This window comes from Watersipora subatra, chromosome 10 (assembly GCF_963576615.1).
Source record: "Watersipora subatra chromosome 10, tzWatSuba1.1, whole genome shotgun sequence".
NCBI classification, from domain to species: domain Eukaryota; kingdom Metazoa; phylum Bryozoa; class Gymnolaemata; order Cheilostomatida; family Watersiporidae; genus Watersipora; species Watersipora subatra.
In genome coordinates, this window is record NC_088717.1 from 20848381 (window position 1) to 20872312 (window position 23932).

The following is a 23932-nucleotide window of genomic DNA, read 5'->3' on the forward strand; positions in this document are numbered from 1 at the left end:
GTGGTAGCTTAGCCCCCGTCAGTTTAACTATATCACAGGCACTACCAGCGTAAAAGCCGTCGATACAGACTCGCTATCACACAGCCGATAGCAGACTGTGGATATTACAACGCAACCCCTAACAAGAGCCGGTAAATCTGACTCTATTTACTATAGCCGATAACAGACTATGTATATACCAGCGCACATCCAGCAAAGAGCCGATAATACAGACTCTATATAGTACAGCCGATAGCAGACTGTATATATACCAGCGCAACTCCAACAAGAACCGATAATACAGACTCTATATACTATAGCCGAAAGCAGACTATGTATATACCAGCGCAACTCCAACAAGAGCCGATAATACAGACTCTATATACTATAGCCGATAACAGACTATGTATATACTAGCGCGCATCCAGAAAAGAGCCGATAATACAGACTCTATATAGTACAGCCGATAGCAGACTGTATATATACCAGCGCAACTCCAACAAGAACCGATAATACAGACTCTATATACCATAGCCGAAAGCAGACTCTGTATATACCAGCACAAATCCAGTAAAAGAGCCGATAATACAGACTCTATATAGTACAGCCGATAGCAGACTGTGTATACACCAGCGCAATTCCAACAAGAGCCGATAATACAGACTCTATATACTATAGCCGATAACAGACTATGTATATACCAGCGCCACTATTAAGCCAAGCTGTCTAAGATATAAAAGAAGATGTGCTATACTTGAATAATTTTATTACAATGTTGTAGTATGTCACACCAAGCAAGCCAAATCTACCCTCCTCTTCAAATGCACAAGCAACTGTTTATATAAGCTAGCAGATCCAAACACAGCATATCATTGGTGGATACAGACAGTTGAAATTTTTAGGTCAAAAAGGCAGCAAATTTTTACAAGAACAAATGCTATTTACAAGTAAATATAAGACATAAAAATTTGACAACATTTTTGTAATGCCTTAGTTAATATAGAAAAAGAGTTAGTAATACGACAAACAATCAACAAATTTTCATTCTCTACTTTTAGGGCAATTTTCTGCTTGGGAGTCAAGGAAAGCGGTTGCCTTATAATCCATGTAGCAGGTGTAATCAAGCCTGTTCTCATCCTAGCGAGCGCTTTGGGCGCTGGTAATCGTTGGCTTACATCACAATCTAAATTATTTGATTATATATATATAAGCCCAGGTTAATAACTGTTAGGCACCATCCAACATAGCACTCAATTGCAAGCATTGCAACTTCTCTACCGACAAGCCACGAGCGCTCCGCCGGCATGAACGCATGCATGTACACAGGTGTGCTTTGTGTGACTGTTATTTTGACCAACGGGAGAAGTTAGCTGCACATAAAGACTCCTTCCATCGGAGGTCTGTCGGCACTCAAACCGAAGGGAGGGAGAGCTGGGCTCCGCGCCCCCACAAACGGCGACCCGAGCCTCGCCCAGTGCAAGCCTACAGACCTCACTCCAAGGAGTCCAAGAGACCCAGATGGCGACCATCACGGGACCAGACTCCTCCTACACCTCACTGATCTGTGGAGTCCGTTGTGACTCGCCCCAAAATGCCACCTCCAGCGGCTTCCCCGTGCTTCAGTGACACGGATCCTCTAGGGCTGCTGGACTCGCCAGTGCACATAGAACTATAACCTGCGCTCACACCCCTTTGGCCCTTTTCAGGGCCACCACTATCTGATAACGAGTTGTTCTTACGCTTTAGTAGCGGAAAGTCTTGTTCGTAATTTTCTTGCCAAGTTACTACACAGCACTTCTGCCCAAAGTATTAACCTTTTGAACCCTAGTCGTTTTTGTAAGTGCATGTCAGTAAACCTAAGCAATCTGTCCAACAATCTGAAGTTTTTAAACTTTTAGTAATTATAACTAAACATGCTCATAATACAATGATATGTAGTAAAACATTAGAAAAAAGGTCGAACAACCAACAGAAAATGCCATCAAACAGAAAAGAACAGTGCGTCACCATTGTTCGGGCTAAAACTATAAAAGCTCGTAAGATTTTAAAAAACTCGTAAAAACATTTACAGTAGCATCATATCCATTGAGCATATGTTCATCATCATTTCATGACTGAAAATATATTGGAAAATTATAGTTGGAATAATAAATTTTTTATTTGAATCACACATTTATGACCTACCAACAAATGAGTCGAATCAATTTTTTCAAGATACCGCTGTAATAAAAATTGTTACTAAATCGAAGGAAGTAAAGATATTTGAAAACTGTTGCAAATGGATGAGGCACTTCTGGTCAAACATCCTGCGCAAGAATTAATCCGATCGGTTTATGCTGTTACTTAGAAACTGCTTTTGTAAACAAAGCCATGTGAATGCCAGAATTCCGGCCATTAGGGATTTTGACACACCCTACGCAATGCTGGAAAATCGGCCGCTAGGGTTCAAAGGGTTAATTCTACAGGCGGGCGAGACGTTATTGATTTTATGACAGAAAATGCAGCCCGATTGAAATTTGCCCGCGGGTCGGATTTTGGACATGTCTGATTTATTGTATCCAGTATACAGTACAGCTTATGGTGTAAAATGTTGAAAAAATACTCTACCGAAGTTGTTTTCTTGCCTTGGAACGGATTACATATTTTACATAGTGTGCTGAAATGTGCATTGTCCTCACTTTCTCTGCAAGCGTGACGTAGATCTGCAACATGACGAGTCAACTTGTCAACTTCCACAGCAGTGTTTGATACTAGTGCAGTTACTGTACCTAACTTCCATACAGATGTGCACTTTACATTTGCTGGCTTGACATATACCTGATCACCTACTCTGAATGGGTTACAGGTCACGTCTCGCTGTCGTGGCATACCATCTCCCTTTCCAACTAATCTATGCAGCCTAGGCACATATGCATACAACTTCTTTGCCGGCACCATTCCTTCAGCATTAGGTGAATTGTTGTAGTAGAATACCATGTCACTGATACTACCACCCGAGCGTGCAGCCATACGCTTGATTGTTCTGTGGATTCTCTCAAATATTCCGTTACCAGATGCACGATATGCACAACTATATATGTGTTCTACTTCCCATCTTTGCAACAATGACTCAAAACGATTGCCACGAAAGCAGGGTCCATTGTCTGAAAGCACTTCGACAGGAGGCCCTCTTTCTCTAAACACGCGAGCTAGCTGTAGTGACACTGCATCTGCTGTCTCATTTTGTAGTCTTACCCATATTGAAAATCTGCTGGGACCACAATCTATAATAGTTAGGCATGGTACATTCCTGTAGTGACATATATCTGTAGCAAGCCGTTCCCAAACTACTTCTACCTCCAAATTTCCCTTAGTCCATCGCATGGGGGTAGGATCCACCCTTTGACATGCCGGGCAATTTTCAACAATGTTTTTTACAGCCTTCCTGCTCACGCATTTACCTAACCTTTGCTCAGCAATATACAATGTTCTGTCGATCCCAAAATGGTGCAGGTCATGGGTTTTCCTCACATCGGCATAACTAGCGGCATTATCCACTACTGCTACATTGGCCAATTTAGTAGTATTCACTAACCATTTCTGCCTCACCCTGGTTGACACGTCAGCTTCGTTGCAGGATGAGTTAACCAATTTGATAGTTAACTCCACCTCACACTCATCAATCAGCTGTGCAATTAGCCCCAACCTACGCCTCACTATCATTTCGCACAACCCGTGAACCTTCGGTCGATGACTATACGTTATAACAGACTGCACCCATGCATAAACTGACTTGGAATCGGTTACTACAGTTAATCTTTTCAGGTTCCATTTCATGGCCAAATTTAGTCCCTTTACCACAGCATCAGATTCTGCTACATTTATGTGTGCTCCATCATCCTCTTTCTTTAACCAAGACGCATCCTCAACCACAACATCACCTACTTCTATACAAACCCCAATAGCAATGCTACTAGCATCACACCAAACTGTTCCATGGCCACAGCCTGGCACCGTCCATACCCCTCCGACGGGATCATGTTCCTCTATGTATTTCAATGTCTCATGAAGCATCCCTACCACATCATTTAGTATGTCGCTATACCACTCAACTACATTTGCTAAGCGCTTCATATAACTGCATGACACACGCAGCCAGCCCGCTACTGGATAATGGCCGATTAGCTTGCCACAAACAAAAAACAGCTCTCGTTTTGTAACTTTAGTGCCCACCGCTGGCAAGGGTCCATCTCTCGACCATCTCACTTCAGCGCCATTTGTAGTCACCCTTAACCCTAATACCCGTGCATCAGACAATGGTACAGGTTCCTTTGTGACTAACCCAAAACTTGACAAATGATGCTGCACTCGCTTTGCAGACACAACAGCCTCATTGACAAAAATGTCGTCGACATAGTGATCAGTACCTTTGGCCACAATTTCGTCTAACGCTAAAACTTGTTGTAGTATAACTGACATAATTTTTGGAGCCACATTTAATTCAAACCCCATTTGAGTCATGACATACAACTTACCCTTGTAGTTCACAGCCTGAAACCTATGGAGATCTCCATGTACATGTAACTGCAGGTAAGCTTTCTTTAAATCCATAGCACATGCATTGTCACCAAGTTTACGCCAATTCCTTAGTTTATCCTGGCACAGTGCGACATCACACCCTGGATGATTGCTAATGTAACTGTTTAATTCTTTGCTATAGTCCATCACAGGGCGAACTTTGGTTGGTTTGTTTGGCTGGGCGGCAGCCATTAGCGGTATGACTCCTGTTACCTTACCATGTAATTTCTCATTATGAGGCTGTAGCCATCCATTGTTAATCCATTGTTCTACTTCCAGCTCGTACGCCTTCCGTTTGTCTTCAGCGACGCAATGCTCGACACAATTGTTTCGCAACACAGGCTCTTTTGCTAATCACTTCCAGCTTACTGTCCACTTTGAGCCATCGAAGACAGCGTTAAAGTCCTTGTCGTCGATTACTACTGTTTCCTTTTCGTTCATAAGTAACTTTTGTTGATTTTCAACTACTCCAACATTGATCACTCTGGTAGATGCCATAAAACTCACATCACAGCTTTGGGAGACCACCATGCCACCAAATCTTGTAATGGCATCCATACCGAGAATCATGGAACAGCCACACACCAAATACGGCGCCACGAGACAGTTTAGCTCAATTGTTTGACCCTCGGCTGTCACTTGTAATAATGCTTTTCCTGCACATTTACCAACATGTCCGTTTAGCATAGTCACTAGCTGAGGTGGCCCTTGCAATTGTAACCCTAGTCGGCGAATCAAATCTTGGCGTATAACAGACTGTTCACATCCGCTATCAACTAATGCCACATCCTTGAATTTTAACAGATTTGAAGGGTAACATCCTGCTTACTTTAGGGCAGGGGGAGCATCCAGCAACGATACTCCCCCTTTGTCGTTTCCCTGTTCTTGTTTACAGTGTCGGCTGATGTGACCAAATTGCTGGCATCTGTAACATTGAACTTGCCGCCTTGCATTGTTGAGGTTGCTCGCACCACCCTGGCGATAGGTATGCCCAACCTTAGAACATCCGTAGCAAGTACTGTCCTTCTTTGTATAGCCAATAGCACAAGAACCAGCATCTGTTGCTCTGCTGGACATCATCATTCTCGCTCGGCTAACCAGATCCGTCAAGCTTAGCTTTTCCACAGATGCTACAGATTTTAGCTGGGTAGTGATCTCATCGGGTAGCCCAGCAACAAAAGCGCATTTTAAGAGCGGTTCCGGTTCTGTCTGGCCAATTAAGGCCACTAACCTTTGTAAATCGGCCAAGAACACATCCACAGTTTCCCCATCGACCAATGTCTGTGTTCGTAACTGTTTGTATGCACTAAAACTATTATCACTGAATGCTTGGAGTAGCTCTTCTTTTAGCTTCGTATAATTGCCTTTAGTACTGTCATCTAGCTGTTTATAGACAGCAAATGCTGGCCCGGAAAGAAATAACGGCAAGAATGATACCAAATCCTCTACTTTTTGGAGCTTTGCTATCAACTCGAGTTTGTCGCACCACTCTCCAAAGTCCCCACTAGTTTTATCTTCATAACGCTGTACTAAATCTGAAAGCTTCACTGCCATAATGCCGAAATAGCTTGTGCTGAAATGTGCTGTACACTACATGACTTTATTGTACCACTGCGAGTGAAGAAGTGAGTGCCTACTCATACCATAATCTCAAACATCACAAGATAGACAAAAGGGGCACAGCCAATGACATAAGAGTAAGGCTTACTGCCAGTAATGAACACATAACAAAGGCAAACCACAGTTATGTAACAATGCCCCGCTACAAGCGCAAGCTGTATGTCATGACTCTCTTCTCTCACCACACATAGTTTTATTTTAATGGAATAAATTGTTTCGGATTTATAACAACTCTGTTTTTAAACAACCTTCTTACACGTCACTGAAAGTGATGAAATTTTAAATTTACAGTGGTTTGAAGTTTTTAATTTAGTTGTCTTGCACAAAACCTTTTCCTTATGACATGAAGTTTGAAATTTACAGTTGTTCGGAAGTTTAAAAACCTTTACAGTTGTTTTTATTTTCTTTCTTAATTTATTTCAATTACACAAAACTCTTTTGTCATGGTATGTAGTTCGAATGTAAGGGTGGCAAATTTTGTTATATGTTAAGTAAAAACAAATTATACTTGATTATACTGTAAAGGATCTGACTCCGGTAGCTGAGTCAGCTTTACTTCCTAACAAGGGAGTCGCAACCTGGGCTACTGGCCGGCCTTGTTCGAGGCCTGATTGACCTGCCCGTGGCGGTCAAGTCAGTCCAAGACAAGAACCTAGTAGTCAGGCCTGCTCCGAAACCAAACCCCCGGCCTGCCTCTGGATCTCTATCTCAGGCTAGTCTGGATCCGCTAATGGCTGGTCTTAGGACTGGATCTCTTGTGCCATGGCACACCCGATCGAGTCTAGACAAAGCCGTGGATCACCTCCTAGCCTTCTTAGAGTCACCTTGGCAGTTCCGTCTGATGGTTGCAATGAGCCTGCTTGTACAATCGGTGAGCCAACCAGGCAGGCGTCAATAGAATCAGTTCGTACGAGTATATAGCAGTTTATTAACGATATCTTCAGCACAAGTGTTCACAAGTATGAGTGGGTATCAAGCACATCTTGCCTATTTACTGCGCTGGCTTATATAGCCAGTGCCTATAGTCTAGCTCCGCCTACCGATCTGTTTATAGCACAAAGGATATGCAAGATATAACAGGATTAGTACAAGATAAACGTATGGTTATATAACAAAAAGGGCAGTTCAGGAATATGGTTATGTAATAAAAAGGCAGTTCAAGTATGCGATTATATGACATAAAGGAAGTTCGAGAGGTTCGGGTAAGTGCTAGTGCGGATATATATATAAGTGCAGTAAATGATATACATGTATGTCCCGGTCCTCCACACTCTCCCCCCCCCAATTGTTTGGCCAGGGGTGAACAATTAACTCATTCGCACCCGACGAATTTCTAGGCGATTAGCCCCAGAAACCGCTTATTTTTCAGAAAAATGTCGTAATTCAAATTACTACTACAGGAGACAGACTTGAGATAATTTATTCAATCAAATTTCAAAAGAACCAACGAAGTCTCATATTTCAAAATATATTACATTCATATAAACACCTCGTATCCCTTTTATGTAGATCCGTGCCTCAAAGAAGGTAGTTTCAGGACATTTCCAATTTTGAAAAAATTGTCATTTGATGAAACAAAGTTAGATTTGCACCATAAAAATTACAAAATATACAAAGTTTGACTGAAATTACTCATTTATTACAGACAATACATATTTAGGATAATTTATACATATGCAGTTAGTCATGAACATGAAAATTCTGAAACTCCAACTTCGAATTTTTCCTCACGAGCATCATCCTTCAAACAAAATCATAGCAAATCTATATGTCAATATAACTCAAATAAAACATCATGAAAATGTTTCAAATAATAAAAATATGTTCAATAACTCTGTTTTTGACTTTTCAGACTTTGTAGACAGCTCTAAGAATCAATATGATCCTATCGAAACTGAAAGATAACGTTAGTCCTACTACGGCTGTGTTGTGATGATTATTGATAGTATTGGATTATCCTACCAAGTAATCTTACAACGATTAGGGAGTAAGCTCAGGTTTATTGTCACGAGCAGATGCACTGCTAAATTATTATAATAAACTCAGATAGGCCTAATCCTGACTAATGACTGTTAACCAATGTTTTGTTGATTAAGTATTCAGGATCTTATAAAAGACCTTCCTAGATGTGAGAATCTAAGACTATGCTCTGAGATGGGAATCACTAAGGTATGCGAAGAGGGTTTCGCAATACCTTATGTTTATTTAAGAACAAGAAAAATATATAATAAGTTGCACCCTAGACTAAACTTATAAAAGCAATTTCTAGAGACTTAGAGTATAGTCACCCCCTTTTGTTCTCCTAAAATAGACTCTTCCATTTCTTCTGCTGACACGTCTGACCGCTGTGAAGAAGCTTGTATTGAAGAGTGAAGTATATGGGTAAATATGCGTCCTTATATATGGGTTGAGAGTTAGCCTTAGTGCCCAATGGTGGAACTATAAGTTTCTATTCTTCAATTCTGGGTTTTGTAATTTTGGGGTTTCCTAGCTACGTCCTGTTGTATTTCCGTCAGCAAGGGTTTCATCACTTTTAATCTTCAGTTTTAATCCTTGTCTGGTGTAGCTTGGCACCAGACGCGGATCTTTGTACCGCATGACAAAAGTTGTTATCGTCTGGGTGTTGTCGTTGGCTTGGGGTGTGATGCCGTTTTTAGGATTTTAATTACTGGCTTTTTTTTCCATAGTCTTGAATTTTCAAATGTAATGTTCTCAATGTTCAGACAGTGGAATGGGTGGGTCGTCATGTGATGGTACTAATCTCAAGGATGAGATTTATGGGTGTCGTGACTCTAGGAGTTTGTCTAGTGAGCCATATGATGATATAACTTGTAATTTTCTTTACGTCTATTTGTACATGGCTGATATCAGATATAACATCCTTCCCGGCTTTAAGAACATTGTCCTCAATGTAGTGAGTTCTGGTGTTGTTGTTATGTAGCTGTCGCGGTGTGAGAACAAAAGGGTCTTGAAAAATGTAAGAGAACAAAATAGGTATAGTAGGTAAGATAATTTCTAAAAAAAACATAAAAAAATTAGCAAAGTTTATGAATAATGTACCACATATAGGTATGCATGATTATATAAAAGTGTCATGAGGCATTCGTCCTATGTGTAAATATTGTTATGTCGGTGTTTCTAGAATAGTGTTAATTTCCTCCTGTGATTACAAGGTCAATCTTCATGTTGTAGATACTTGGGGTTACTAAATCATCTTATCTGCCTCACGACAGTAAACATAAAAAAATAGCCATAAAAGTCATAAGCAGTGACAAACATAAAGTTCCCAATTTCTACTAACACAAATAGTTTGTTTGCCATGCAGTTTAGGCAACGGTCAATTATTGTTTCAGAGTCAATTGTGACTGCTTTGCAGTTTGTATTGTACCTCCTTTGGTAAAGTAAATGGGTCCTCCCATTTGTCGTTATGCATGGGTAGTTGTCAGTGGGCTGTGGTTGTTGGTCAACAAAAAGGAGCTAAATCTTGAAATAGAAACTTCATACATTTCAAACATCAATTGGCGTGCCTTTACATAAATTAGAAACTATTCAACAGTAATTATTAAATGAATGATTTAATCCGCAAGTTTGTTTTGGGGTGCTACCTAATAGTTTATTTCAAACACACTCATAAATGTTTTAACTAGCCTATCTTATTCTAAAAAAATTTGAAAGTCACAGATAAAAATTAAAAAATATAATAAAGCGATCGTCTTTTTTTGCTATGTGCCGATCTATTTACAACAAAGGATCTATCCTAAAAATTTGGAAACCGAATTTTTTATAACATTAGGGTGAGGCACGCCACTAGCTTTTAATGTGGCAACAGGGTTTTTTAAACAGAAAATCAATTAATAGTAAATTTCTATTTACAGTCAATTAGCCACTTCTAAAAAATAAATATACGGCACAATACCTGTAAGAGAATACAAGTTTCTGCACAACAGTTTACCGTAAGATGAACGGTAATGATCTGTCATAATACAGCTTTTTCTTTTAAATAGTTATCATTAATCCAGCAGTAGCTATTTATTTTTAACTTGAATTTTTTTTTTACTAATCTTTGTAGAAGGTATTAAAAAAGTTTTTGTTTTTACCTGCTTAAAATTTCATTTTCTGTTCTTCTGTTTGGATTTTTTGTTTTTTTTTGTTTAAATATTCCACATTTCTCAAGTATTTTCATAATTAAGAGACTACTGGGAGTTCCTACAGGAACACGATAACCCAAACAGATCGAATAATAGGTAGAAATTCTATGTAGTTCAAGTATAAAGCGAAAAAGGGTTAAAGGGATGATTGATATGGGGAGAATTGTATGTCTCAGTAGGGTGTATATGTTAGGTGAAAGGAAAAATGAATGTAAATGAATCTAGAAAACCTTGAATGTAATACAGTAAATACAAAGTTGGGGTCAATAAGGAAAGGCATTATCAAAGGTTAGGTGAGTTTGGTTGGCAAAAGACATCAATTTTAGCAGTGAAGAAAAGTCTGTGCAAGCGAATCGTGATAGTTTCAAGTGAAAAGTAGGTAACAAAGATTCAGCTTGATAGCAAAAATAATTTTGAGGGTCAGATGAGTATGTAAGACAAGTTAATGGAAGTAATTGTGTATGGAATAATAAGTCAAGTCTGTTCATAAGACGTTTAGCAAATTAATGTAAAGTATGGGAAGTCACTCAGTGATAAAGAAGGTTGTCATCAGTCATAAGTAGTGTTAGGTTGGTAACTGGTTAATAAAGCACATGCAAAAATTCTATGCCATCCTTTTATATCTGGCTAGGGTATGTTAGCAGTGAGTCATAATTACCAGTCAGTTATCCAGCAATAGTCATGGGTACACGAACTACCATTGAGAAGTTGTTTTCCCTTTTTTTGGATTGAAAAACGTTATAAGGTAATGGTTTTTCCATTTCTATTGAACTACATGTGAATGTCAGTCCAAAGATTTGATACTGTTTTTGGAGTTTTCATTTCTATATATTTTAATATAACTGGGCAGGCAAGTCCTGGTATTAGTAAAATAATCATTCATGTTTGATAGTGCATTACATGTCGTATAAACATTTTACTTTTTTCAAGGGTTAGGTCAAAAAGTTAGAGTTCTGTAGCCGTGGTAAGGTATTTAACCAAGGTTTTAAATTATCGAGTTTAAAAGTTTAATTTGTGAAAGGCTATATAGAAAAGCAAATCATGGAAAGGAAGTATTAGAATCATTAAATCTTAAGCTTTTTAAGCATAATTATTGTAATGGAAGAAAAAAGTTTGCTTTTTTTTTAACAGTCAGAACTGTATAGAGCATACATGTATACACACAATCAATCAAATCACGCACGTAGCCTAGTTAATATAGTAAAAGCTACTAGCTTGTCACGCATTATACTGACTCATTCTGGTTCATTCATTCAGTTCTGTCACTCATGATTAATCACTGTTTCATAGCCACACGCTCACAGCATATGATAAGCATATATAAGACTGGGTTAAGATAATGTTTAAGCCTGATTAATAACTTTAATCCAAAGCCACGGCGCTCTTAAATGCAGTGCGTACAGCGAAATCTTCATAATTCATCATTCACTTCATGCAATCACTTACATACACTGCTCTGCATACGTTCACACATGGATATACATTCTCTCTCATACACACACATCACACTCATTCTCTTGAGCATAAAGGTAATTATTATAACATTATTCTGATCACTGCAATTTATTAATCATTGTCTCCGTATGAGTAGTTAGTACATTTTGGTCGAAAGTGTTTACTTTGCCGTACCATTGAGATAACTCTCTTGATTTATATTACTTTCTAAAAACTCATTTCAAACTATTTTTAAGTGTATTATTAAACTGTAATAGTAGTTGGCAGCCTAGTAATCTATGACTGGGTTTCCGTTATCCATGGTAACAATGTTTTTTTTAACTGTTTTGTTTTTAATAATTTGTGATTCTGAAAGCTTTAAAAATTGGTAAAGAAGTATGTGCACTGCGCTAAGTTTAGCTGAAAAAAATTTAGGGTTACGGTTTTCTTGTTTTTAAAGAAATACTTGATTATTTTCTTACTTTTGAAAACATACCAATCTGCCATTTAAACTTTTCATTTAAAAATTATCTTTATTTCAAAGTTGTTCACTAAAAATCCTTCATCAACACTATCTTTTGTGTTCAAAAGTTTTTTTATATTTAATGGGGTCCATGGGTTGCTATTATTGTGCATCAAAGCGTAAGGGTTTTTACTTTTAGCAAAAGAACTTTTAAAATAATAGAAATTATTGTTTTAGTATTTAAACAGTTAAAAGAGAAACAGTTTTTAAGTCAAAAAACTAAAGTAATTTTGTGTCAAAAATCAAAAAGTAGTTTAACTGAATAAATTGATAAGGTGTAATACCTGTCATTTGTTGTCAATTGGAAGCGACACATTGAGACGAATAGTAGCCAAAACAGTAGTGACACTGTTTTACAGCAGCCATATATGTACAAAAGTTACATGGAGCTGGCTTACAATCTATCGAGAAAGTATTATTTGTCATTAAGTCAAAACAGTCTCATGTGAACCGACTTCCTGGGCAAAAGACTTTTAAACAAAACAAAAGTGTTCTACTTCACAAGTTAAAATTAATATAAAACTGAAAGTTAGTAACAAGATTATTATAATTTACTCAATTGAAAACAGACATTCTTTTGAAGAAATGTATTTTAATATCAACTGAGTAACAAGTCTTTATTTGGGGTTTTACTGTGTTATAGCTTAAAGTTTTAAGCGATTGCTTAGTCTTAGCATTATGTGCAGTATGCAAGTTATATATTAATAACTGAAATCAAGCCAAGCAGCTGCGGCATGTCAGATCAACCATCCGGATTAGCTGATCTGTCACGACAAACTGAGCATGACCTGAAGCTAACGCAAATTTTCAGGAGAATTAATATTTTTACCTTACTTATTTTCAACATATTTGACTCATCAATATGCAATTTGATTATAAAATTTGTTTTAAATGAATTTGTAGTAAGAGTGTCTGGTACATTATTGAGCAGTTGAAGTGAAACCTTTATTTTTAATTCCGTAATTTTTTCAAGTATTGAACATGTTGCTATTTAACAAAAAGAACGTAAGACGGCTGTTTAATTAAAAACTTTGGTAAATCTTTTTATGTTATTCTCAAAGATGAAACATATTATTTTATGGTTTTTATATTGAAAAATTGTCAAGTGTTTAAGTTTTAGAGTTTAGCAAATGTGATTCGAATTAACAAAGTGTTTACTAATTGGAACAATTAAGTTTAGTTTTAATCAAAAGCTGTGTTGGCAAGTTTAACATAGCTATTTGTTAGAATTTAATGTGAATATAGACAAATAAAATGTTTGTTTTATCAATCGAGCTAAAAACGTTATTTAAAGATTTTATTTCAAACTTGAACTTCATTTTTTTTTTGTAAATGTTGAATTTTTAGGAGTATTTTACTACTGAAAAAAGTCACAAACTCTGCTTTAGACCAATGTGAATTTTAGACACAAGTTACCTGAGCCTTGCCAAGGATGATAGCACCTGGTTCTGGCTAGAGTGACAAGAGGAACACATCATCTTGAGACAGATATTCAGTGTTTTCCTGCTTAAATACTAATGATTGCACATTAATAAGTCAATCAAACTGGGTGTCTAATATAAACATCCTTCTGTGTCTAATAGAAATGTGCTTACAATGATGTGGTATTGAATACATCCATTTGTTACCATTATTAAGTACACGAAGGATGAAATACAAAGTTTTATCAGCTTTGTGGTTCCCAGTTGGCCGTACTGGGTACCAGAGCTAATTAATCTTCCTGCTGATATCTGAAATGATGCGTAATGCATTTCTCTGACCAGCATAGGATGCATGTAAGAGTAAATATGACAAGACCTTTTGAGTCTCAGATTTGCATAGTCATTTAGTACTCATGAGCTAAATGAATGCAATCAATTAAGGCGCTCAACTTTTGCAGGAGCTGAGTTCCGTGCAGCTTCGTATGAGGATGCTCTCAATATCTAACTGAATCTAGCTTAGAAATGACTGCCTTGTTATTAATCCAACATGGGATTATTGTTGTCGCGCAGTTCTATTGTTCAAAGATTGTAAAATAACTTGTGGGTTGTACATGTAGGTAATGTACAGTTTATTATGGGTCCGTCATTTTGCATTGTCTCAAATTAATCAATTTTTTTTTATATATTGTCACAAAATAGGTATTTACACTTTAAATTCTTTTAAATAGCAAGCCTTTCATATATAGAGAGGTTCTCCTAATTAGGAAACTATCATCAAGCCTCAGCTAGCATAGCGTGATAAAATCCGCCCATAACTGACAATTAGGTATTGTCAGTCTGCCCAGCAAGCAAGATAGACAGCCTAAATCATGATAAACTTTCCATAGCATTTAAGTGGTTGCTAGCACACACTGTAATAATGGTAGATATTTCATCAAGTTTAATTTTTAATGAGATTCTATTAAATTGTAAAGAAGGCTTATAAATTTACTTTATTGAGTTTACTTGCAAGACTTAATTAATTTTAATTAACTCAGTTAACGAAATTCGTTAAAATGAAGAGCTATATTTTAGAACTATTTTTAACATATTTTTGTTTTAGATATTTAAAATGCAAGACTGGACATATTAATAGGGTTTGGAGTAATCAAATAGTAAACAAATGGTTCTCCTTAACAGATCAAGATTATACTGTGATTAGTGTTATTACTATACCTCTAACAGTAGTATATCGTTAGGCGCGCTAGGTAGTAATACTAATATAGTATTTTTTATATTTAGTGTCAAGGGTTAATGTATCATATGTATCAATATGTAAATGATGTATTCTTAACAGAATTAGTTTTTTTGCTGAAAAAAAACTTTTTTTCCAAGTATAAGTAATAGTTAGGTTAATAATAGGATATGGCATGGCAGACGTTTTACCAACTTTGGTAAGGAATTTACTAAGTCTGCTGATTACTCAAGCATATGGATGTTTTATCCAATCAACTCTTAGTAAGAATCTAATTTATACGTTTTTATGCTATAATAGCACATGTACGAGAGTTTATCGTAAAGTGAGCGTTAAGTATTATGTGTGGTGCTCAACCAACTACATAGAAGTGAAAAGAATTCTTTTTTTTGTCTGTTATTTCCGGAATTGTGCACAAGAATATCTTAATGTAGGCCTAAAATATTTAGAATATTAGTTATAGGTTTGATAGTCACCTATCTATATTAAAATTCTCGCGGCTTTCGCCTTGTCAGTTTATTGTTAATGAGCTCAGTATTTAATCCTGTTAGGATGAAAAGTAATCATGCGCGAATAAAATTGTTCAATATGGATCTATTGTCCTTATATCCTGTATATGGGAGTCAAAGTCAATTGGGTACTCAAATGAGAAGTGATCTAGTCTACCACCAGGGCAGTATAGGTCGTACGGGTGGTGTAGGATTGTAACTGTACCTTTTTACAAGAGCCTAATACTAATAAAAGCTACCGTGGCACTTCTGTATGTGCGGTGTACGACCTAGAGAGGTCGATCACTCTTGACTACTCCAGCTAGCTATCTTCTGCCAAATAATAAATTCAAAATTTTCTGTTTCAATAATTTTCTGTTTCAATTAATAGCGGGGGAAATGGGCAGGAATAAATTTCAATAACCAATCAGTTTCAATAGTGATAATAATGACACGTGTCCTTCCCCGTCTTACAAAGAATCTTTTCCACAGATTCATATTATTTACTCATCAAGGATCCGTAAACGCTTTGCTAAAAAAAATTGTGTGAGATTTGTCCAAAACCCGCGTCTCCACCAGAAATGTTGTGATGATTATTGATAGTATTGGATTATCCTACCAAGTAATCTTACAACGATTAGGGAGTAAGCTCAGGTTTATTGTCACGAGCAGATGCACTGCTAAATTATTATAATAAACTCAGATAGGCCTAATCCTGACTAATGACTGTTAACCAATGTTTTGTTGATTAAGTATTCAGGATCTTATAAAAGACCTTCCTAGATGTGAGAATCTAAGACTATGCTCTGAGATGGGAATCACTAAGGTATGCGAAGAGGGTTTCGCAATACCTTATGTTTATTTAAGAACAAGAAAAATATATAATAAGTTGCACCCTAGACTAAACTTATAAAAGCAATTTCTAGAGACTTAGAGTATAGTCACCCCCTTTTGTTCTCCTAAAATAGACTCTTCCATTTCTTCTGCTGACACGTCTGACCGCTGTGAAGAAGCTTGTATTGAAGAGTGAAGTATATGGGTAAATATGCGTCCTTATATATGGGTTGAGAGTTAGCCTTAGTGCCCAATGGTGGAACTATAAGTTTCTATTCTTCAATTCTGGGTTTTGTAATTTTGGGGTTTCCTAGCTACGTCCTGTTGTATTTCCGTCAGCAAGGGTTTCATCACTTTTAATCTTCAGTTTTAATCCTTGTCTGGTGTAGCTTGGCACCAGACGCGGATCTTTGTACCGCATGACGAAAGTTGTTATCGTCTGGGTGTTGTCGTTGGCTTGGGGTGTGATGCCGTTTTTAGGATTTTAATTACTGGCTTTTTTTTCCATAGTCTTGAATTTTCAAATGTAATGTTCTCAATGTTCAGACAGTGGAATGGGTGGGTCGTCATGTGATGGTACTAATCTCAAGGATGAGATTTATGGGTGTCGTGACTCTAGGAGTTTGTCTAGTGAGCCATATGATGATATAACTTGTAATTTTCTTTACGTCTATTTGTACATGGCTGATATCAGATATAACAGCTGGCAGCGTGAAGAGTGCATTTTTATTTGAGCATAACGATTCAAATTGGCAAAAGTAAAAGCTAATAAAAACTTTGAAACACTAAAAATAATGTTTTGATTTGATTTATGCAGTCTTTCAATGTCTTACCACTTCTGAATCTGCATATTTACTTCTGGAGTTGAAAAAAAATTAGCACGAACGATAAAATTTCAAGTCGGCATGATGATTTCCGGTTTTGCTAGAAACTGAGATGGGTGTACTAATTTGGTTATAACTTTCGCTGGAGACGTCATAGAGGCATATTTTAAAGTTTGTCTGATTGGCCAGAAATTTTTCTTTCTAACTAAACACAAATATTCTTTAAGAATTGAAAAATAACGATGTAAGGAGTTGGACAATTTCAGACGCGAGTTAACTCGCGTTGGGTGCATAGCAACGTTATAAATATGCGAGTTAACTCGCGCCTGGGTGCGAATGAGTTAAGGGAGTGTTTTCAGCGGAAACGTCGAGCTTGAGCTCTCAATCTCTGAGCTTCTATACGGCATTCATCGGCCATCCGGATGTAACGTTGGTATCGTTCTTCTTCTCTTTCTGCTCTACGGTTGTACTCTTCCTGCCGGGGCCGTGTGTTCTCGTTGGCCCTGGCTATCTTGCTGTTGACAGGTTCCTGGGTCTTGGCACCGGTTCCGGCATATACTCCAGCGATATCGTCCGCACTGACGTGTATCTCCAAGGCGGTCTCGCCCTCTCCTGCTACCTCCATCCCAGCTCCCTTAGGCGATGTGTTTATTTCTCGACTGATGAGTATCGCTTTCCTCTGATTTACCCTTGGAATTACATACTTTTGGGGGAAGGGCTTGTGGACCCGCTCCTCCCTTCCTTCGGCGGTTCGGCATCGGTTTAGGTGGACGCGGATGTCGGCTTGTCCGTCCCTCCCGTCTTCTTGGAGGGTCTCCCGCTCAGTACACCCCTTTTCTTCTGGTGAATCTGTCCTTAGCCGTTTTTGTCCTGTCCTTCTACCTCGTACCCATCCGTTCCCATCTTTTATGGGAAGGCAGGTTCCAAACGGGGGGCACTCTGTCCATTTCATGTATGCACAAAAATCGGTATACCACTCTTGATCTACCTGGTATACAATGCTAGGGTGTAGTCGGGGATCCTTAGCTTTCTTTTGGTGCTTGTATATACTAAAGAACGACGATGAGTTTTTCTGACATTTGCACCAGTAGCGCCAGAAGTGTTGCCGTATGTGTCTCCTCACAACCCTACTGTCCTTGTTTCTAAAGCCACAGAGTCTGCATTCCCCCTTCTGGCGGTCTTCTGCGGCCTCCATCCTTTCGTAGGAAGTGGGGGAGTACCAGATATCCTCAGCTACTCTTTCGACGGTTTCCCGGTTTCTCCTTCTCTTGGACAGTTCGTTCTCTTTTGTCTGGTTGACAGGAATCGTTGGTAGGTTTACCGAGCAGGCTTGCATTGGTCCTGGTCTGCTGTGGTCTGGTAGTAGTGGAGTATGCAACTGGTGCCTCTGGCTAGTCTCTAGCGGAGGGCCACCCTGGAGTGGTTTACCTCTGCTCCTGACTCGAAAACTTTGGCCCTCAGAATTTTGCCTGGCTTGCTTTGGCTTGGCTTTGTCCTGGGGCGTCCTGTTTCCTACCAATTGCACCATCCTAGTATTGGTTATCGCCGGTTCTACCGGCCTCTCTCCCTTATAGGCAATGGGTGCGATATTTCTCTTGGCTACGTTATTCCCAGGTAATTTTACTTGATCGACTTCTTGTCTTTCTGCCATTGCCTCGGTTTCTTCCAGGATCTCATCTAATTCTGTCAATAATTCTTGCAGTCCTTGGTCCTCGATGGCTCCGGTTTCATCTGAAGTCGGTCTCATATTTAATTTCGCGATATAGGTTTGTGGAGAGAGCTGGTTATTCGTTGGCGTACAACGGTTGAAGTGACTGGAGACAGTATCAATTTCAGAAGATGGCCGCTTTCCGGTCCCGTCATGCTCTTGTTCCTGAATTTTTCTGCCGTCCGAAGTCTGCTGTCGAAGGCCTTCATTGCCGGACGGTTCCTCTCCTCCTTGATTTTCTTCGTCTGCCTCCGTCTCCGCCCCCTTTTCCGAGATGTTTCGGTCAGGTATGATTGATTCTGGTTGCTCTTCCACGTGTTGGCTCGCGGCCATCATCTCTTCTAGCTCGGCAACTGACTCTTTTAAAATTGTGTATTGAGACATCAGTTCTAGATTCGTCCTCAGGCCTTCCCTCTCTATCAAGGTCTCCAGTTTTTCCACCATAACTTTGGTAGACTGGTACCGTTCCCTGAGTTTGGCCTGTCTTTCTCTGGCTTCCGATCTTTCATCTTCAGGGTCGATTTGGTGGCACACAGTCTGGCCGTATCTGATGGGAGGTCCTACCATTCGCCGGGGTCTCCCGTCTCGTCTTCCTCCCATACTATTTTCTGCTCCCCTTAGTTCTGAGTTTATTCGCACCTCTTCTTCAGCTGGTGCTGGTATAGAAACGTCGGGTTGGGGTGGATCCCTTTGCTCTGTGACCCCGGAGTCGGAGGTCTCATCGACTGAGGTGTTGTCTGCCTCTCCTTCTGTCAGATCCTGCCCGGAAGGCTCTACCGGGGGTTCGGGACAGGGCCCGAGACTCGGTTCCTCTGGTTCTGTGTTGGATACACCGGGTTGCTCTGTTGCCTTTCCAACCCCCTCGGTAGGATCGTGACTGCCCGAGGCAGACCCTCTTTCTCTGGCCAAGACCTCCAGAAGTCGTCTCCTGAACGTGTCACTGTCCATATCCTGGGACGGTTCCATCCTCTCTTGCCGCGTTGGCAGAGGGGGCTCCCTTCTAGTGTACTCTACTGTGGGCAGCATCTCTTCTAGCCCTTCCAGCCTCCTCTCTCTCCGTCCAGTGGCACCTCTCATGTTTGGCCTCCTGGAGGGTTCCTTGGTGGCCGGGGCCCTCCCATCCGCCTCCGGACATGCATAGTATGGTTTTAGTCTCTCCTCGTTTTGTACTGATATTTGTCCTTGTCTCTCAACTTGGTAAGTATGGTTAGGATTACACCTAGTGACTGTATAGGGTCCCACATATTTGGGCTGTAACTTGGGGTTTTCTCCTCGTCGACGTCTCTTGTTGACCAGTAGTACCAAGTCACCTGCCTCAAACAACGGGGGCTCCTCTTCATCCTCTACTCGGATCTTCATCTGGCCTTCCCGGAGGATTTCATACGTTTTCTCCAGTCGGCTGGCCAGTTCCAGTACGTAGGGTTGTACCGCCTGGCCAGTGACTGCAACGGGTTCTGAGAGCTGGTCTGGCAATCACAGTTCCCTGCCCATCATCATGTAATTCGCGGTTTCTCCCGTGGCGGAGTGGAGAGTGCCTCGGAAAGCCCTCATTATCTGTGGTAGCAACAAGTCCCATTCCGTAGGTCCACGGCGCAAGAGCAAGGCTCTTAAGAAATCTCCTAGGCTCCGATTGTTTCTTTCTACAACGCCATTCCCCTGGGGGTGGTATGGTGTAGTCCGTGTTTTGTCTATGTTCCATAGGCTACATAATTCTCCCATGAGTTTAGACTCAAATTGGGCCCCTTGGTCGGAGTGTAATTCTTCGGGTAGGCCAAAATAACAGAACACCCTTTCATCCAGGGCTGTGGCTACCACCGGGGCAGTTGCATCCGGAATCACTATTGCATCCTGCCATCTGGAGAAGTGGTCGCTAATCACTAGGATCCACTTATTCCCCCGGTTAGTCACTGGCATTGGTCCCACCAGGTCGACCGCTAACTTCTGCCACGGTCGCCCGGCATATAATCGGTGTCTGCTCTTGGTTGCGTGATTCCCACCGGTCTTTGCCACCTGACAGATCTCACACGTCTTGATGAGTCGTCTCACGTCGGCATTCAGTCCCGGCCAGTACCAATTGAGCAGTAGTCTTTTTACGGTCTTGTGAACCCCGCGTGGGCAAACCTGTGCGTGTCCCACATCACCCGGTTCCGGTCCGCTCGGGGACATAGGGTACACCATCTGGGGTGGCCGTCCGTCGTTAGTCTGACCTCCAGGACGCCGTTGGGGGACAACCTCAGAGCTTCCCATATTTTATGTAGGATCCGGAGCTCATTACTCCCTAGAGTCAGCTCCTCCTCTGGTAGCTCTTGATCATTTTTTACTGCCCAGTACATCCTGGCCACGGCTTGTGTCCCTTCCACTTGGCTCTGTACCAGCTGTCGGAAATTTCGGTCCCCTGGTAGCTTAATTGCGGCCACGGTGTCAGACTCTCCTTCCAGCAATGCCTGTTTGCTAGGGCCCCCGTCTCGCTCCTCTATTCGGATACACTGTCGACAGTCGTTTGGGCAGACCTGTCGACTCAGGCCGTCGGCATTCCTATGCTTGACCCCTGATCAGTGTTCCAGTAGGTACGAGAATTCCGACAGAATCTCCAGCCACCGAGCTACTTGAGCCGACGGCTCCCTCCTCCTACACAACCATTTCAGGGAGGCATGGTCCGTGCGGAGCACGAACTGTTGACCATACAAGTAGGGCCGGAAGTGTTTGACGGCTTTTACTACTGCCAGGAGCTCTCAGCGCGTCACACAGTAGTTTTGTTCTGCCGGGCTGAGGGTCTTGCTGTAGTATGCCACCACGGTCTCCCTACCTCCTTGGTTCTGAGACAGGACGGCCCCCACTCCCACATTACTGGCATCGGTGTCCAGAGTATATTGACTTTTTGGGTTGGGATACCCCAGCACTGGTGCCGAGATCAGGCCTCGTCGGAGGGTCTCGAATGCTTGATGTTCTTCTTCTCCCCACCTCCAAGGCTTCCCTTTGCTAGTCAAGATCGTGAGTGGTTTGGCATTAGTGGCGTAATCTCTCAGGTACTGCCGGTAGTACCCTGTGGTCCCCAGGAAGGCCTGCAGTTCCTTTATATTTCGAGGGGTCTGCCATTCGGCCACTGCTTTTACCTTTTCTGGGTCCGTGGACACTCCTTCCGGGCTCACCACATGGCCAAGGTACCTCACTTTCCTCCGGAGGAGCTCGCATTTAGAGGGCTTCAGTTTCAGCTGCGCGGCGGCGAGTCTCTGGAAGACTTCTCCCAGACGGGCCAAGTGGGTCTCGAAGTCCGGAGCTATGACGATGATGTCGTCCAAGTATAACAAGAGGGTTTTCCAATGGAGCCCGTGAAGTACAGATTCCATCAGTCTTTGGAAGGTGGCAGGGGCCGACGTCAATCCGAAGGGCGGTACCTTCCACTTCCACAACCCACTTCTCGTGGCAACGGCGGATTTCTCTTGGGCGTCCGGATCTAACAGTACTTGCCAGTATCCACTGGTCAGATCCAACGTACTAAAAAATCGGCTTCCCGCCAGGGCGTCCAGGCTCTCATCAATCCTAGGAATGGGGTACGCATCCTGTTGGGTGACCGCATTCAGTTGTCGATAGTCAATACAAAATCTCCACCCGCCATCCTTCTTCCTCACCATGACGACCGGGGAACTCCATGCTCCATTGGCAGGCTCGATCAAACCCTTTTCCAGCAGTTCCTGTACTTGCTTATCCGCTTCTGCCTCTTTGAGGGGTCCCAACCGGTGGGGGGGTTGTCTGACCGGCCTGGCACCTTCCATCAGGGGTATGCTGTGGGCTATTCGGTCGGTCCTTCCTACGTCGCCATCATACTTGCTGAACACGTCCTGGTACCTGGTCAGAAGATAGGCCAAGCTCTGCCTCTCTCTTTCGTGCCAGCATCCTGGAAGGGCCTGCCGATACAACTCAACCAGGTGACCCGGGACGGCTTCCCTCGTCCGTACAGCGGCACACTCCACTCCTGATTCGTCGAGGCTCCCGTGTTCCGGCCCAGACCAGAGATCCGTCTGTATGTCCTCTACTTCAACAGCCGTGTATGAGCCAATGACGTGTTCGGCGCCCAACTCTATAGGTTGATGTCCGGGGTTCAGGCATTGTATGGTGACATCACCCCTCTCTCCAGGTCGGTTCAGGCTACAGGCTACGGGTATGTCTGGATCAGAGCCCTCTATCAAGCCCACCGGAACATAATTTTTGGCGGAAATCTTCCCCGTCACTCTTACTTCCGACAAGGGAGGGATAGTAACCTTCTTCCAGGCGTGAACGTTGGACACCATTATCCTCCCGTACTTGTCGGTGCAAGTAAGTTGCCTATTCCCTAGGGAAACGACGGGTCGGCTAAAGTCAATCTGACACTTGTGGGAGATCAGGAAAGGCATACCCAGAATAGCATCTTCACTGATCTGGCTTACAAGGAAGTTCTCCTCTATAGCCACGTCCCTGATCCTTCCGGTTAGCCTTATCAGTCCATAAAACTGGAGCTTGCTACCATCTGCCATGAGTCCGTACCGGTCATTCTCTTCCAACTGCACCTTCACCCGCTCCGGCATTCTGTCGAACACCTTTTTGGAGAGCAGGTTAGTGTTGCAGCCGGTGTCTATGAGAAACAGTAGGTCTTGCCTCTCTACCTTTCCAGGTAGGAAGTAGCTTGACTTATGGGGTTTTTCCAAGGCCCCAACCCTTGGCAACCCTTCCTCCGCCGCGGCGGTATCGCGCATCTCTTCCGATTTTTTCCTCCTCGGACGTCCCCTAGGCCTGTCCGGTGGTGGACTTTTTTCGAGCTGGTCCTCCAGGCTTTCCTCGGGAGTAGCTGGCCTTGTGCTCTCCCCGTACCGGCCTGTCGGACCCGACACCGGACTCATGTGTTGACCTAGATTCCCTCCTCGAAGATGGCCGCCTCGGGTCGGCCCCCGTCCCTCTTTGGGTACCTGCCCCCTGGGGGGTTTGGTTTTATTCCAGCCTTTTCGCCTCGGGGTCCGTGATACTCTGGTCTCTGGAGATGCTCCGCCATTGCTGGGTCCTCGTTCCATCTCGATCCGGTTGATACGGATCTCCTGAACGGATCAGCGCCGGTGGGGCCATCTCTCTCCGACCTAACCTGTCTAGGTTTAAGGTGGGGTTCCATCTGGTTTGCAAGCTCCCCCCTTCCT

General features: G+C 41.7%; 1 protein-coding gene across 1 annotated transcript; it reads right to left on the reverse strand.

The window, feature by feature from the left end:
- Positions 1 to 1533: 1533 nt before the first annotated feature.
- On the reverse strand, positions 1534 to 5094 carry LOC137406860 (uncharacterized). The gene is made up of 3 exons (XM_068093466.1): positions 4906 to 5094; positions 2658 to 4776; positions 1534 to 1697 (listed from the first exon to the last, which is right to left on the reverse strand). Exons 1-3 carry the CDS (start codon positions 5092 to 5094, stop codon positions 1534 to 1536), a joined length of 2472 nt encoding a protein of 823 aa, XP_067949567.1.
- Between the last annotated feature and the right edge of the window lie 18838 nt (positions 5095 to 23932).